This window comes from Lepisosteus oculatus, chromosome 7 (genome assembly GCF_040954835.1).
Source record: "Lepisosteus oculatus isolate fLepOcu1 chromosome 7, fLepOcu1.hap2, whole genome shotgun sequence".
Taxonomy (NCBI): Eukaryota; Metazoa; Chordata; class Actinopteri; order Semionotiformes; family Lepisosteidae; genus Lepisosteus; species Lepisosteus oculatus.
Genome location: NC_090702.1, coordinates 46266090 through 46284386, shown reverse-complemented (window position 1 = coordinate 46284386; position 18297 = coordinate 46266090). Strand labels below are relative to the sequence as shown.

The following is an 18297-nucleotide window of genomic DNA, read 5'->3' as shown; positions in this document are numbered from 1 at the left end:
CATGTTTATTCAGTTTGAAAAACACACTGAAATGCAAATTGTTGAGAACATTTCAGTGAACAATCATTTGATATTTGATATTATTAACTCTCAAATGTCTAGACCAGCAGAAACAGAATAGCCACTCACTGCTTCAGTCTACATTATTTGCATTTTCTGTCTTATTTCATACTACTGTAGGTTCCTGCAGAGATCCTCATCATATCCCACTGTAATATTGTTACCAATGGGGGGGGGGGTTAAGAAATTGGTGAAAATCAGGAATTGACCGAGCAGTTTAGCCAATCAGTGAAATAATTGTTCATAATCCCCAACTTGTAAGTGATTTCTCGCAAAAAGGTGTGAGCTTGGTCAGTACCTGGATCAAAGACCTCCTGGGAAAAACTAAGGTTGCTGCTGGAAGAGGTGTTAGTGGGTCCAGTAGGGGGGCACTCACCCTGCAGTCTATGTGGGTCTTAATGCCCCAGTATAGTGACAGGGACACTATAGTATAAAGGACACTATAGTATATAGTATATAGTATAAAGGCTATACACTATAGCTTTTACCAATCACAGCCTCCTAATACTCCCCATCTATGAACTGGCTTCATCACTCTATTCCCCTCCCCACTGAGAGCTGCTGTGTGGTGAGCGTTCTGGTGCACTATGGCTGCTGTCACATCATCCAGGTGAGGCTGCACATTGGTGATGGTGGAGGGGAGTCCCCATTACCCGTAAAGTGCTTTGAGTGGAATGTGCGGAAAGTGTAAGCAATTATTTTAATTATTATAAAACACAGAATAGCAAACTCTCTCTAACAAGGTTCAGATACTTAGCTCCAGTCAGGTTTGGTTTGGATGATCATGAAGTAGGGGCTCTCGCCTGGCACAAGCTTCCACTCCTCTGGATTTCTCTCTCTTCTCGTGCTCCTGCTTCTTCTTCTTTTCTGTGCTCTCAATGTGATTTTATATTGTGTGTGTCAGTACTGCTCCTTGACAATCATTAATCCACAACTTACCTAGGTATACCAGGTATACCTAGGTATAGTGTTTTCTCTCTTCTCTTTTCAGCATGGAATAAACCTATTGCTGGTTCTTTTGCAGACTACGTATGCTGAGACAGCTACCCACCTGAACTAGGTATAACTAAGGTTAACTTTACAATTGTTTTTGCTCAAGGCACCCCCCAACCTAGAATCATGGAATGTCACTTGACGATTATTAAAGAAAGACTGCAAATCATAAGAGGGAATTCCGTACATACAGCTCCTTTAATTTGAGTATTTTACTAATCCACGGACCTTTTCCAGCTGTTCTTCCAAAGACAAAGTATAGGCTTCGAAAACATGGCTGGGTAGCGTGTTGCAGACTCCCGCAACCCTTTGTGTAAAGAAGTGCCTCCTGTTGACAAATGTAACAGTACAGACCTTTTGTTTCCATATTTAGATCTATTAAATTGTTATAGACCTTTGACACCAGCACAAGGCATCATTCAGAAGTTTGCCGTATCTCAGCTGCATTAATATAGTTTATACTGTGGTACTATCAATCTGTATATACTATCAATCTGCATTTTGCACATATTTTATTGTTTTGCAGTGCCTATTAGCATATTTTGCACACACCAAACTCTATTTTTATTTTATTTTGTATTGCTGTACTTATTTTAATTTTTAGTCTATTTTGTTTTTGCTTGTCTTGGGCTGGGCTGCTGTAACACCTCAATTTCCCTTCGGGATCAATAAAGTCTTATCCAACTGTCTCGCAGCTCCAGAATGCAGACTCTGATTCTGATCGCTATATTTGTCTGTAAGAAGCTCACCTGGGTTTAATAAATCAAATAATGTTTGACATTTTATGATGACGATGTATTAAAGATAAAAATGTGACATGATAAGGTATCCAAGACTGGAAACTGTTTTCATATTCTTTCTTCGATAGGTAAGACAATAATATTGCATTCTTATGAGTGCTTGATAGTTCTCCAAGATGTTAAACAACACACTAACAAGAAAATACATCACCTTACAAAATGTCTGTGATTTTCCTGTAAAATTCTTAATACTATTTTAAGTACAGTGTGAATTTACATTCACTGACATGATTTCTCTGTACTGCGAACTATAGATACATTTTGGGTTGGTGCAGTAAGTGAACTAATGTTTAGGACTGCTGCCTCAAAAATCTTCAGTCCAGTATTCATATCTGTGTACCAGTATACACCATGTAGAAATTGCATGTTCCCCCATGTTCACATGAGTTTTTCCAAGTGTTCCTCCCATCTTACAAAGACCTGTGGCATAATTTCATTGGGGTCTCTGAATCAATGTGCACAAGCAGCTTTCTGATAATGTATGGAAGCATTTAATTTAATTACAGGGTAACAACTAATGTATAATAATGTTTATGTTATTATTAATAACACCACCACCACCAATAATAATAATAATAATAATAATAATAATAATAATAATAATAATATTATTAATAATAATAATAATAATAATAATAATAATAATAATAATAATAGGAAGAAGAAGACTCCTCTACACCTGATTTCGTAAACCGTAAAAAGTGTTGCCCAAGGAAATTAACATTGGGAACATAATTTTTGAAATTTTGCAGGGATTTTTCTTATATGTATTCTTAATTTTAAAATGATTCCATAGAGTAGAAATAAAAAACGCATGCCGGAGCAGAAATGTAATCTGGCACCAAAGGGGATTAAAAAGTTTTAAAAAGTCAATTGACTCGCTCACTTTTTCTTCATGAACGCCGTCTTCTCAAACGTTTAAATTTTTGAGTGCACCTACAAGACAAACCCCCTAGTCTCGGTGCAGAGTGAATATAGTTCCTGTAGTCTATTTCCAGACGGGGGCGTTTACCAGGCACACGCGGGGTTTCTGTGTGTTTGAGATGGCGGTCAGAGGAGAGAATACAAGATCAGAATAAATATCATTACAGTAATCAAATTAGCTTTCTGGAAAATAACATATAGAAGATTAATAACTATTTTTACTTAGTTAAAAAGTGGGGGCGGCATGGAGGGTGGCAAGCCTTCCCTTTCGCTGGTGTATCAGGCCGTACAGGCTCTTTATCATGACCCGGACCCCGCCGGCAAGGAGAGAGCCTCCGTATGGCTCGGAGAGCTGCAGAGATCGGTAAGCGGGGTTCGGGAAACTCCGGGGATTTCGTGTGGCCTTCGAGGAAGTTATCGGTGGATGCAAAAGGACAGCTGAAATGTTTACTATGTTTACATTTTTAAACATATTATTTCACTACACCGACACTGCATTAACTACAAGCATCATACTGACGACGAAGATTAAAGTGATGTTTTTTTGTAATATACGCATACTGCTGATATTTTATGTCAAATGGAAAAGCAGAATGCAGTCTCCCATCCGGATTCCTGTGGGACCCAATCGCAGCGATGATGGCGAAAACAAGATTAATTTACTTCGTCTGTACATAAGTATTACTTAGCAATTACCCTATTTTATGAACATTACTTTAGAATATCTCATAATACGTATTAATTTGTTCTTAACTGAAATATTCAGAAGGATCGGTGCTGACCATGCTTAGTTGTGTGTTTCCAAAACGAGCATGTGATATGTAGAAAATCGTGCAAGTATTCGTTATCGATTTTAGTTAACGTTACGCTTGGTAGTAGAGTAGATAAAGTATGAGCATAAAGAATGTAACAGATATATTTGTGATGGATTTCATTTGTTTCTCTCACTTCAACTTACTTCCCTTTGATTTCCGCGTTTTTATTGGCTAACGCCAGCAGGAAATGCTGAAACAGTTCAGTAGAGGAGCTGTAGGGCTAAAGGGTATATTTGCATTTTGTTGTCAGATGTAAATTTATTTGTAAGTGCTAAATTCGTCTGACTTTATTTGTTATACCTTTGTCTTTGGTACTAGAAGTGTTTCCCAATATAGTTTAAAGCCAAATCTAAAATGGAACTGTTCCCCTAACGTTTGCGTAATTACTTATGCGGAGACGGGAACGCCAAGATCGCTGATGAAGAGCAAAAACTATTAACGATTTTAATTTTAGCTATGCTAACATGCGCATATTTGCTGAAGGTATGCTTGAAATGAGCTGCACTCATATAACCAGTATGCAAGTGTGTAGTTATGGGAACCCGAGATGTATTAAACTCGTATCCCTCCAACTCTGTTAATGTGTTAAATTTAATATCTGAAACAAAATTTGTTTAGGCCGCAATGACCCATCTCTTCTTCTATTGAAAGAATTAAGTTGATTCTTTGCAAAACAATATGTACTGTAGACCTTCTTGCCTGTGTAGAAAGTTTCCTGTCCATATTTTTTTTTATTCGATATCACAAGCAGAAATCTGGCTATCCAACCTGTTGGTAAAACTTACAATTCAAATAACCCTGTTTTAACATGCAGAAGAGGCAATTAGCGTACAGAAACTTTACTATTTTTATAATATATTTCTGCTACCAATATCACATAAAATTGTGTTGATTTAGTGATATTAGTTAATAAGACTAATGCATTCACGTTGCGAGCAGTTTCTGTTTCCTTATAGAATACATGTAGTGAATCATATTTAAAATTGCTGTCTCTGATTTAAACATTTACTTTCTTCTACAGTATGTCAGCAATTAAACATTCTCTACAAAATGCTCGATTTATAATGGACTTTTTTTCAAAAGCATATGAGAAAGAGTTCTTTAGTTTGTATATTGGGTGAAAAAGGACAAAATTTCCAGGGCTTTCTCGAAAATGTGAAATTGGTTCTTCAATATTATTATACACCATAAAGTTATGCTTACACGTTGTGTATCTTCATAATATTATTTTCAAGTTTCTGATTTGGGGTAATTTGTAGAGTTAGGTGGCAGGAAATGGCTCTTTGACATTAGGAGGTGGCACGCCCCTGTCTCAGTGCCCCCTATGCTTTTCACCTTCCGCTAAATGCAGTGTCATCTTGTATTGAATACCCGAGGAATCCTGTTTTAAATACCCTGCTGAGTTTTTTTTGCACATTGCAATTACTTTTTGTCCCTAAAATGGGAGGACTTTGGATAAAAAGGGCTGCGATTCCTATGTGGTTCACCCAATATAGACGTAAATACCCTCTAATAAAAGCTGACATTCTGCACTTTAACCTCATAGTCAATGTTTCATTTACAGAAGTACAGAGCCAAAACAGCAAAAATTGTGTCACTGTCCAAATTCTTTCGGACTGCACTGTATTGTCCGTTTTTTGTAAGATTGAGTGGTAAAAAGGTAAGGTGTAATGACCCGATGCATTTAACATCTTCAATCTCCAGAGACCCTCCTAGACAAGGTCAAGTGTTTGTCAGGACTTGCAAGTGTGTTGACTTGAATATGGGAAGAAAACCTGAAACTAAAGCCTCAAGCTGAGAAAGTTTAACTTTGAGGTTCTGGTATAGATAATAGTCTAGATTCTAGATTTTTTCAGAATGAGATTGAAAAGAGTTCTATCATTTGTACTTTAGGTGATTCACTAAGGTGAATGAGGCCCCCTTTTTCTAGGGCTTTGTCGAAAATATGACATTGGTGCCTTTGCTATGGAATTCATTATTATTTTTGCAAAGTGTTTTATTTTCTTTACAAGCTCATGAACCATGTAAAGAAGAGAGACTGGTGAGAGAACAATAGTTTGTTCTGTACTATAACCCCTTATTTCACAGTGAATGAAATATTTCAGTGCTGTCATGTACACAAGATAACATGATTGTACACAAGAATCCATATTGAAATACTGTTGCGTAATGTATTGTACGAGTATTTGTCAGCCAGCAGCTGAGATGGTATGTTAACATATAGCTCTCAAGTGTAACGAAATGGAACCAAATCTCATGCCTTAGTCTGGAAATCTCACATTTGCATCTAAGTTTAGGTTGATTTAACAAATTAAGTAATGAATGTAAAATTTTGAAAATGTTTTCGAGGCTCTCGATTCCATTAAGCAATGTGTTTGTAGGCGTGGTCCCCCCCCCCCCCCCCCCCCATCAATATCATATGCAATCTCAGTTTTCGATGGAAAAACGCGCACATTAGAGTTTTTGACCCTTGAGAGCTATGTCAGTAATCAACTTGGGAAAAAATATGAAGGGTTTCCTTGCAGATGGATCACCGGGTCACAGGCAAAAACTGGGTTCCTTCTTCACTTGCACAACTTGGTGATAAAAATCATTTCTAAAGAATAATAAAATGAGTGGAATCCATTTAATTTTCCAAGTGGAAAAAATGTATTAACTCAGTCAGTGCAACATTAACAGCACCGCAGTAGCAAAAAGAACATGATGGCTTGATGCAGACACAAAACAGCAAATCATGGGTAATCTACATCTTTGACGAACCCTATATAATCAAACTACTTCATAATATCTTGTTCAGGATAATATCATTTAGTTACAATAATAAGATAGCTAGTTTGCAGGCTTGCAAAGTAATCTAGCTGTTGGATAGCTAGGATGGTGGAGGTTATCACCTTGCCAGAGCTTTATCCTGTGGGAAAACCCTTAATTCCAGAATTTCCCAAAGACGCATTGGAAATTGTGTAGTGAACCTGAAGAAAAACACTCCCACCATGTGATCTGAAGTAACAAATCCTATTTCAGTTCCACTTGTGTGTGTGAGAGAAAATTGAGTTGTGACTGAACAGGTGGGGTGGCTGACACTCAGTGCCTCAGGAAGGCTAGGAGTATTACTAACAATCATTCTGGTTTCTCGCGTTTCTGTCCCCTGCCCTCTTGGTAAGTGTTACAGGAGCGTCGAGGCATGTTTCTCCAGATTCAGAGACAGTTTCTTCCTGCAAGCTGTCAGATTACTGAACTTTACCCCTACCACTGACTCACACTGATGTTTTTTTGCACACTGCTTGTGCTGACTTATTGAAGGTGTATGATATTTAACTTTGTTTTTGATGTTGTTGCTGCTGCCGCTGTTCTGTGTTTTAAGTTTGGTGTTTCATCAATGTCTTTGTATTGTAGCATACATGCAAATAAGCATTTCACTGCACTGTAGAAGTTCAAGTAGGGAGCTGTGTCAGCAAGCGTAGGCTGCAAAGGAACAGGTAAACGTTTATTCCATGCTAAAAAGAAAAGGCTCACAAATTCTTTTAGCATGGAATAACCTTTACCCATACCTTTGCATTTCATTTCAGTTGCACATATGACAAACTGAACTGAAAGTGTGTCAGGGTTGTAGATCAGATGTGCTGTTATGGCATTTTAAGAGTGTTATAAGCAGTGTGTGCTGAAGATGTTTTAAAACTCTTACAGGCACTATGGCAGGTGGCTTAGGCATTGAGGCAGTTTCTTTCAGTGCCCTTGGTTGTGTTGCTCCCTGGAATAACTGTGGTCACAGAAACCAACATTAAAAATTCAAGTACCTCCTGTTTAAGCTTTCCTAGTACAGTGAGTACACTGAGCTTTTGTTACATGTATAGACACGGATGAGAAAGTTGTCTCATATACATTTTTCCTTACAAAGTGACAACTCTCAGTATATGATTTGAAGCTTAGTGAATCTCATATTACAATGAAGAAGACTCTTCTCATCTACAGATTGTTTGCACATGGAGTTTTTTAACTGCTAGTATGGGCTTTACAGTATCTCAGAACTAGGTGTTTGTATAGTATTTCACATAATGGTGGGATTTAGTGTATAATTTTCACATCTGACCATAAGTCATTGCCAAAGATGCTTATAATTCTATATTTTACAGTCAGAAGGAACATTTCAGAGGTTTTGAATCCAGTTCCCAAGGCTAGTTAACCTTACCTATTACATTTCATAGATAATTTTAACCTAACCTAAGTTAAAAAATGTATTGGATAATGCGTCTCATACTCTGTTCCTGGAGTATACCTGTAGAGTTAGTATGATGGATCATTTTAAATCATGTTAAAGATTAGGAATGCTTGGAAGTTATTAATAATTTTAAGTCTATAATTTTTTAAAACTACATTTATAATTAAGGAGATACTGGTCTTTAAGGGCAGTATGAATTTAAAGTTTCTCTAAAGTACTTAATTTAACATTTTCACCTATTAACCTGATCAGGTGTTTCATTTTTTTTAAATTAAACAGCTAAAGATAAAATCTGTTAGACAGGGACTCTCCGGAGCAGAGAGGGAGACCCTTTTACTTGAATGTCATCAGCCACAGTGTAAACCACCATGTGTTTGCTCACAATTGGCAGAGTTTAAACTCTTCTGCTCGCACTTGACACATTTGATATCTGCAGTGCAGGCTCCTTAATTCTGTGACAAGATAAGAAAGCTCCCTTGAAGCAGTTCAAGTGTTTCACAAACTAAAAGCAATCCCAGTAAATGTATTTCAGACATATATCGCCATGCATGTTTGCATGAATGACCTGTTATAGCTAAGGATACTTCAGACCAGCATTTGGCGTAAAAACGGCAGGTGTTTGGTGATTATAATGTGTTCCATTCCACAAGCCTACCTGACCCCGACTGTGGGTTCTTTCTGAACAGAGTATTATTGGACCTCCTCTAAGGGCAAAATTAAAACGCAGATTACTGTCAGGACAAGATTTTAAGTTATGACAGTTAAAATGCTTAAATTTGTACTAATACATTTTTAATCAAATTTTGCACAAAACAATTTCCAAAATACAGTAGTTCAGTATTTGTTAATGATGGTTGACTAAAACATTTCTACAGTCTTATTTGCAATTTAGATATTAATATTAAATTCAAATACTGTGTATGTTCTCTCAAGATCAGTTCTCAAGCAATACTTATTGTTCTTGTATTAGCAGATGAGAAATATGTGAAATCAATTACCTACATGCGAAATTGTTTTATGATTATTTTTATTTTTGTCTTCAGCATTTGATAATGTACTTGGATGTTTACAGGTTTTTTTAGAGTTTTCAAGCGCTGTATCACCATATTAGGTCTTTCATACAAGTGATTTTAGGACAAATGTAATCAGAGGTAAGCTAAAAATAGTTTACTTATGGATTTCTAGGAGTCTATGAGAAGCTGTTCTGATGTTAAAAGTGTATCTGGATGAGATTGTGAAATCAGCTAGCATTTATCAACCAGACAAAATAAGCTGAATGGTCTCCACATTCTAGCAACCTTTCTTATTCTCTTATTGTCCACAAAACAACATTCAGGCCTGCCAATGGGTAAGCAGACATTTTTACAGGATATTGTATCACAACATTGTAGTAGTTTGTTTTTGCTGTTGTTGGAATGTTAGCTTTATAAATTCATGTTTTAACTTGATAATGTTCTCATTTTCTCCTAGATGTATGCATGGGAGATATCAGATCAATTGCTCCAGATAAAACAAGACGTCGAATCGTGTTACTTTGCAGCACAGACGATGAAGATGAAAATTCAGACCTCATTCTACGAGCTTCCTGCAGAAACGCACATTTCCCTGAGGGACTCACTGCTGTCACACATACAAAACCTTAAAGACCTCTCTCCAATTATTGTCACCCAGGTAAAAAACATTTCTGCCATATAGATACAAGAAATAAAAACAATTATTAGAATGCATTGTTCCAGTAAGTAACTAGGGTACAGATATGTGGTAAAGTAAGTGTTCCAGTATTGTAGTAGAGAATGAGTTGTGATAGCAGCAATTCCTTTTTTTTCCCTTAGTTTAATATGTTTAATATGGACTTCATTGCTAGCTGCTGAAGGAATGCTTTTGAAGCTCAAGACCTTGGATTTCTTACAATTATCCTTTTCTTATTTCACATGACCATGAATGAACATGTGCCTCCACATTTACAAATAAATGCAGAACATGAACAACATTTGAAGGGTCTTGTTGTTTGGTGATTTGTTGCTTACAAAGGTTTTTAGAACACTAGGCTTTCCCATAGAGTGAACAGGTCAGACAAATCAGCTGTTCAGAGTATCAGGTCTTAGTATTTAACACTTTTAAGATGGAGTTTGTCAAAGAGGGGAGGGGAAATGTTTATTTATTAAAGTGACAGTATCGCTTCTTAATGCTAACGAGTGTATTCCAAGGTTATTGGTGTCATCTCAACATTGAAGTAATTGTTAAAAGTTAATAAAATAACGTTTTGTGTTTTGGCTAGTTATTCCAGTTACTGGCAATAGGAGAGTGTTTTGTCAAAACATTAACAACAATGCTGTACCAAACTAAAAGAAATACAACCCATCCACATTGGGAAGCAGACATAATACTTTGAGAACAAAATGATAAAAGTATTTTAGAATTTCAGTAAAGCCAGTTAAAGGAGCAATATCCTGCTGTTAAATTCCTAGCTCTCAGGGTTGATCCAACCTGTGCTAACAGATTTCAAAGGTATAATATTGTACCTTTAAAGGTCTGTAGAAAAGAATGTTGGAATAAATTCAGCCTTACATCTGTGACTGTAAAAGTACTGTTATTGAAAAGGCTTTGGAAAAAACTTTGAAACGTTGTAGATAATTAGAAAATGAAGTCAATTGTCTGTTCAGCAAAGACAATGATGTGTCAGGCAACATGCACATCCTCTCCAACTGTACAGCTTTCTTCATGAAAGGAGGATGCGCTGAGCTGTTAAAGTTTTTAATGTTTTTAGGTTTTTTTATAGAGAGGAAATTATATGGTAAGTGATGGAAGGATTCATATTTTAGGCAGCAGGGTAAAGAAGTGAGCAATAATGTCTTAATCTCCAATAAATAGATACCTCATTTGTCACTCATAAGCTTTTGGCCTGTACTGTTCAAAGGACTATACAAGCTGAAACTAGTTATGTCAGATGTTCAGCAGCATTATGTCATTGTTTTGAAAACGGGATATGTTTATTGCCCTTAATATACATTTTCTTGTCTCTTCCTTAGCTTGCTCTAGCAATAGCCGATCTTGCTCTACAGATGGCGTCCTGGAAAGGTTGCGTCCAAACGCTTATTGAAAAGTAAGCCTAATGTTATGTACTTATTTAATGTTCTTAACCATAGTGAATAGTATAAAATAAACTAGCCTTTCTTTATGTTTTAAACTAATTGTGTATATTTTAATATTTTCGCAATACAAATCCTGTAAGGGGTCCTTTTCCTTAAAAAAATGACATCTTTTTAAAGATTAAATTAGTGAATATTTTGTTCTTGTATCCTGATTTTTTTTTCACTTGTAATTGAGAGGGAAATTGGAGCACTGATGTGAATTTTTTGTTGTGCTTTGGTGTGTTTCACTGGAGGGGGCAGGAAGAAATGCTGATTAAAGAAAATTGATTTTTTTCCCACCTCTTAAGGTACAGTAACGACGTCTCCTCGCTCATCTTTCTGATTGAAATCCTCACTGTTCTACCTGAAGAGGTGCATAGCCGTTCCCTCCGGATTGGTGCCAATCGCCGCACTGAGATCATTGAGGACTTGGCTTATTACTCAAGCACTGTTGTAACTCTGCTGGTAAGAAAACCGTCCTTCATTAAAACAGTCAGCAGCATAGGTCTCCCATCTTCAATGGTAATTATCGTATTATTAATAAAATGATACCAATAAATCCCATAGAACATATATATTAGCGCCATGGAGAAAAAACTATTACATTTAAATAAGATAACATTGCATGTAAATGCGATAATTGCTTCATAAACAATATTGCTTAATATATTCATATCTTGCAATAATATTGTTCCATACAAATTACGATCGTCATTAACAACAATCTTCACACTCCTTTTTGTGCAAATTAATTAAGAGTGATGGAGCAACATGTACTGTGTACATTGAGTACAACACCCTGTGATTAAGCATTCCTGTCCTAAATGTGTGTCATTTTCATCATTTTTGTGAGAAGCGGAAACAATAAAGCTTTTCGAAAGTATATTATTCTTCATGTGAAACTGCAGAAACGTAGGTGGGTTGTTGTTTTATCCTTAAACATTGAACCGAATATATTTATGATGAGTTAACAGTAAGGCTTATACCTACTATTACTGAAGTCTCTCCTCGGTTTCTGTTGGTTGATCACACAAAAACCTCAAAAGCTTTTACCCTATGCTTACATCAGATGTATTTGGAATTACAAAGCAAACAGCAGGAAATGTGTCATTTGGAAAGGAGAAGAAATCAGTTTTGTGTTGTTCTCCACATACACGAGTGTATGGAAATGCATGACAAAGTCATAAACGATTCCAGGGCACACGAGCCAGAGCCAAACTCAGTAATGTATTTATGAAGATGGTCCTGTTGCTGCGCTGTCTTGTTTAAATGCAGTATTACCTTGTTTTAATGCAATCATTTTTTTCCTCTCTGCGGCGCTAATAAGCTTCCGTCAAAAACCCTCCAAAACCTGCAGAACTGATCTGTCCACGCAAAACCTGTTTGTTTAAAATACCGCAGTAATGAAGCTGGCCTTCAGACTTTCTTAGGAGTCTTGCAGATGGATAAATGCCTAAAGGAATAGTAAGGGGCTTGCTGATTTTATTTTTCTCAGATGTCTTGTGTGGAAAAGACAGGGAGTGATGAGAAGATGCTGATTAAGGTATTCCGTTGCCTTGGGAGCTGGTTTAACCTTGGCGTTCTGGACAGTAACTTCATGGCCAACAACCAGCTGCTAATGATACTCTTCCAGGTGCTGGTGAGTGATCAGACCTGTTTTAACCCTACATATAAATCATTTAAGTGTAATTGTGCACATTTATATTATTATAATGTATAAAATGTGGGATGTTTTTTTTTTGCCCAAAACATTTTTGAATGATTCCTTAGAAAAGATTCTAAAATAGAAGAATTGGATATTACTGGTCAGCGTTTCACGGAAGATGATCTTGATAGTATATTCTCATTGCAGATTGGTAAAACAGTTTTTACTTGATAAAAATTTGACTTTTACAAATGCGTTTTATACTATTTTGTTCTCTTTTTAGTTTAGAATCACGTATTATTTTTTGTCATATCCACCTTGTTGGAAATGGTGAACTTTGTTTTTTACATTTCGGCTTGCACCCACAAACCCTGAAGCCACACACGGGAAGTGTATTCTCTGACCGACTCACCTTCGAGCCATTAATCTATTCACACTACAGGCAATGCCAATCCTAGCTGGAGGTTATGAGACGTGTCCCTCAGCAGCAAAACTACATGCATACAAATACCCAGGAAGCTGCTGGGGCACTGTGTCACCGGGAGCTGAGAGAGCCCTGGCCGACTAATCCCACCCTATTGGCTAAGCGCCGTCTCTTGGGGAATCCTGGTCACAGTCAGCTGGTAACATGACCCAGGCTCAAACCCTTGCTCATAGAGTTCTGTCTACATTTGACCCACACAGTCTTACCAACAATATTAAAAGGCAGAAAGAATTGTATATCTAAAGAAAATAGTGCAGCTATAATTAGAAATGGATTTTAACAGTCTTATACAAAATATTAGATTTTTCATTCAGACAATATGTTGATGAGCTTGTGTAGTTCCCTTCTTTTTAACTTTGATGGTGCAAAAAGATACCATCTCATTCTTCAATATTTTTCTGATCTTTTGATTTTTGTTAGGTATCTTTCACCTGTAGCTAAAAGCTTATCCTAAATCATCTTATTTCTGACTTTAAAGAACTTTAAATATCACATCTGTATTTCCTGTGACATTAAGTGCTGATCTGGAAGCAGCGCTGGGAGAGCACTGTGGATGTTCTTGTTAATAACACTGCATGTTTATGAATGGTGAACCATTATAATGTGGGACATTATGCGGTATTTTGAAAAGGTAAAAATGGATTTGAAATCAAACACAGGATATATGTTCTTATTATTTTTAATTTTATTAAACATTTTTTTACGGAAGAACAGTCAGATGTGAATTAAGTTTTTCTTTTTCCATTTTCTAGCAAAGGGATGAAACCTCCACCAACTTGCACGAGGCAGCCTCAGATTGCGTATGCTCTGCTCTGTATGCAATAGAGAATGTAGACAACAACATGCCCCTAGCACTGCAACTATTCCAAGGGGTCCTGACACTGGAGACGGCCTACCACATGGCAGTGGCTCGGGAGGATCTAGACAAGTAATGCATTCTTTTTTTTGCATTCATCATTATTAAACCTTCTTGCTTCCAGAGAACTGTACAGCATGAACCTACTGCACAAGGACAGGCAATGCCTGTGATCTTAACTGCTTAGATCTTGCATCATGTGATGCCGTCATGGAAAGGGGACAGCTTCCAGAAGTGTCCATGCTTTGCTAGAAGAACAGTATGTGCTAAAATCAGAAAGTCATAATTTCATCTTCTCTGTGTTAATGTTATGTGTAATCTTTCATCACAGTTTTAATTCTTATAATTGTACTGCTGAAATGTCTTACAAGAATGTACAATGTTGGACCTTTTAAAAAATGAACTGTAATTTGTTCTTAGCTGTCTTTACTTTGGATATGACAGTGCTGTTAACATGACAAAATTAATCAGGATCTGATCTGTTCTGCTAGTTACCGTAAAATGTAAATCTGCTTAGGAATAAGCTTTTCATGTTTTGTATGTTGCCATTTAAAACAAAACCAATAAAAATAGGGTATTGCTTTGTTCTCCAGCAGCACAAATTCCCACAATATATTATCGTAACATTCCATGGTTACAGTTTCTACATTTCTAGATAAACGAACAAGAAAAGATGTTAAAAGGTGCTGGACTCTGTGCTGAATAGGAATCAATTGTGATACTGTTCACTTGTCAAAAAAGTATACTCTGTTTAAAACTGTTTAATTTGGTGATTGCGTTGCCTTTTTTTTGGCATTGTCAGTTGCTGATTGTGAATTGCATAGTTGACTAGAAGATTTTACTATTGAATTTCCCACCCCTGAATATCTTGGCTTGTTTTTACCAAAATTGTCTATGTACTCTTACTGAACCTCATCATGAAACAATAGTTGCTTGATTCCGTTCAAGTTCCTGTTTTTATTTTGCCTTTTTTTGAGTGCCTTTAGAAATTCTGACCGATAACTTTAATATTTTGCTGTGTTTTTGTGATGCCTTTTACTGAACTGACTGGTGCATTAAAGTTAGTGGTAAAGGTTTAAGATGTGTACTTCGTTCGAAATGTAAATGCATTATAAATACATTTAATAAGCAAAAGAAGACAGATTCCCCAATATATTAAATAATTTATTTGTGTGTGTCCCAGTTAATAACTTGGTGTCTTCCTGCAGGGTTTTGAATTACTGCCGTATTTTCACTGAGCTCTGTGAGACTTTCTTGGAGACAATAGTAAGAAGTCCTGGCCAGGGTTTGGGAGACCTTCGAACACTAGAGCTTCTTCTCATCTGTGCAGGACACCCACAGTATGAAGTAAGTTCATGCAATAAAAACTGTAAAATATGTAAAATGTAAGTAGAAAAAAAGACTTGTTTGGAAAATTGGAAAATTGATAAGAAACGCCAAGCATTTCATTTGATGTTTCATAAAGGATCTAAACTGACATTAGTATGGAATTTTGTAGTTTGTAGACTTGCTCTGTCCAGTGGATAGTGATTTCTGAGTCTTCAAATATTTTTGTTCATCAATAGCTAATTCGGTTGTTTTTTTAACTAGTAAAAAAATAGTATAGAAGGACTTTTCAGTATAGTTCTTAGTAAAAGATTATAAACCAAAATAGTTTTTATGCTTGTGTGAATCAATCTGCCATGACACAAATGACTGCTTACTCATGAGATAATGAGACAATGGGATAAAAAATATTCACCATAGCAGGGTTAATTTACACTGACTATAATAGTCGTTATTTTAGCCAACCTAGTAATTTAATCAGTCTTGTACAATTTATTTCAATATTTCTTCACTCAAAAGTAAATAATCACCTCCTTTCTTGTTCCAACACTTGTTTGCTATGGTATCTTAATTGTTAACATTAAATGTATACTCATCCAAGGAACACTTGGTCAGGCTTTTTGATAAACGTTTTAAAGAAGTCCTGCGTGGAGGGGAGTGCTGGTTCTGGTCGCAGCATCTAATCCTTATCCACTGGTTCCAGGCCAAAGGAATTCTGCTTACCCCCATGCTGAAATCCACTTTCCTGGAATGTGCACGAAATTGCAAACCTTGGAAAGTCCACATAAAAACTTTAGCAGAAAGAAACTTACTGATATACAGCAGTCTAAAAAAGTCCAGCTATAGTTCATTGATCAGGCAGAACTATAGTGGGGAGCTCGTCACAGAATTTCCTTGGGCAGAATGCTGTTGGACAGTTTCTTTCATCTCGCTTTGTTCCTTACAGTTTGCAATAGATATTATTGTCAGGTTATTATTTAGCTTTCATTTTGAGAGGGCTTTGGAGAACGTGGTTTTGTCATTCGGAGCCTTTTAATTTGTCGTCATGGAAGGCGGTTGTTGGCGACGTCATCTGGGCCCACCGGGTATTCTTGTCAATAGTGGATCACTCTGGCGTTCAGGGCAGGTGGCCGCCAGCTGGGGTTCCAATTCAGAGGTGAACCAAGACGCAACAGAGTGAGAATTTCTTCACTGGACTTGTCATAAGGAGTCCAATTTATGACGTCCTGGTTTCGGATTAGGATGAGTCAGCCCATCCCGATTGTCAGTGTCCCATTTCAGATACGTTCCTAAGAAGCTGACTCAAAGGCGTTAAGTGGTATCTATGTGATATGTTTTCTATGTTCACGGCAGAAGAAAAGTGTTCAGAGATCATGAAATAACCCAATCCTAAGCGTAATAGCCTTGCAGCCGCACAATCCATTGAGATCTATGAGTGAGCTAATCTAAATGCATTTTTTGTGTCCTTGTTCTTCTCCTTCTTTTGTAGGTAGTGGAGATCTCCTTTAATTTTTGGTATCGATTAGGAGAGCATCTATATAAAAGTGACCCGGTGCTCCATGCGATTTTCCGACCGTATATCCAGAGATTGCTGCACGCGCTGGCTAGGCACTGCCAGCTAGACCCTGACCATGTGAGTGACCTATGTTACTGGACCTGCTGAAATTCCATCATGTCTCTGTCTTTCATCTTGTATTCATTTATATATCCATTTGCATCGCTTTACATGTGTTCGTTCACTCTAGTGTCATCATGCTTTTTTAATTGTAATAAATCTAATGCTAATTGGCCACTATTATATTATGAATCCCAACTACAGAAATGGGTTTATTATTCTAAAACAAGTTTAAAATGTGTGAATTCGTGGTATTTTATTAAGCCACTTTTGCCCCCACAGAAATCTGCAAGTCATATTTTTTTTCCAAATTGTACAAAGATTTTCTGCAAAGAGTAGTTACTGGCTTTGATATTGGTCATATTTGCAGCTGTATACAGTATATTTGTAATATCTGTTCAGATACATTACCTTTCTTCACCCATCACTATAGTACAAAATACTCAGGAAAAGGTCTGATATTCTACTACTTTATGATCCTCAGTATTAGTTTGCCCTTCTAGGTTACTGGGCCATCTCCTTTACCGTGTATCACTCTGGTGGAAATATTGGAACATTAAGTTTTGAACAATGCCCATGAATTATATTAAATATTGTGCAAACAGAACAGTGCTATCAAAACTGTTGCTATAATTAATTTTTTGTATTCCTACTAATGTACTTATTTGGCATGTCTGTAGTACAAGTCACATATCGGATATTTGCAGCATTTCATTTTTATTTGAGTCATCAGACAAGACTACTTTCTTAGAGTCGTATGATTAAAAGCTAATTTTGTAATGCTTTGCATAACTGTAATGCTGTGGTTTGCCTAGTGCTATAGTATGTCTTATTTATATATTAAGCGGTCAATGTCATATTGCACAGTGCCACATGCTCATGAAACATGTTCTGTAACAACCAGATTATTCTGAATTAGTTTTTGAAAAACTTGAAAATGTTTTTCTTTACTTGAGTTTTGTTCTTCAAAAGGAAGGAATACCTGAGGATACAGATGATTTTGGAGAATTCCGAATGAGAGTCTCTGATCTCGTGAAGGATGTCATTTTCTTGGTTGGCTCCATGGAATGTTTTTCACAGGTGCCTTTAATAACAATTTCTATTCTAGTCATTTTGTTGTCTTTTGTTACTTGATTGCTACAGATAAAGGTTATTCCTGATTCCTTCGAAAGAAGTTTGGAATTTCAGATGGTTAATCTAAATCTTTGATCATTCCTAATCTTTGAGCTCTGACAAATGAGTGATTTATTCTTCATTCAGTGACAGTTTCAAAGTTTTACGTTATTTACGTTATTTGAGCTAGCTTTTTCATGTGCCCGTGTTAGAGAGGCAATGGAATAGAGATAGGACAGTATTTCATTACACTTGTACACATATGACTAATAAACTGATCTGAACCTGCTGGCTGTTCAGACATAGTATGGGCAATTAT

General features: G+C 36.6%; 1 protein-coding gene across 2 annotated transcripts in view; it reads left to right on the top strand.

Annotated features, from left to right (window-relative positions):
* Nucleotides 1-2859: 2859 nt before the first annotated feature.
* The window catches only part of tnpo3 (transportin 3), a 31591-nt gene continuing 16153 nt past the window's right edge, over nucleotides 2860-18297 (top strand). For both annotated transcript variants that reach the window (XM_006633221.3, XM_015352231.2), the window contains exons 1-9: nucleotides 2860-3141; nucleotides 9279-9479; nucleotides 10838-10911; nucleotides 11248-11404; nucleotides 12435-12578; nucleotides 13821-13996; nucleotides 15133-15271; nucleotides 16740-16883; nucleotides 17838-17945. In XM_006633221.3, coding sequence (XP_006633284.1) covers nucleotides 3022-3141; nucleotides 9279-9479; nucleotides 10838-10911; nucleotides 11248-11404; nucleotides 12435-12578; nucleotides 13821-13996; nucleotides 15133-15271; nucleotides 16740-16883; nucleotides 17838-17945 — 1263 coding nt within the window. In that variant the 5' untranslated portion in view covers nucleotides 2860-3021. The remainder of the gene's footprint in view (nucleotides 3142-9278; nucleotides 9480-10837; nucleotides 10912-11247; nucleotides 11405-12434; nucleotides 12579-13820; nucleotides 13997-15132; nucleotides 15272-16739; nucleotides 16884-17837; nucleotides 17946-18297) is intronic.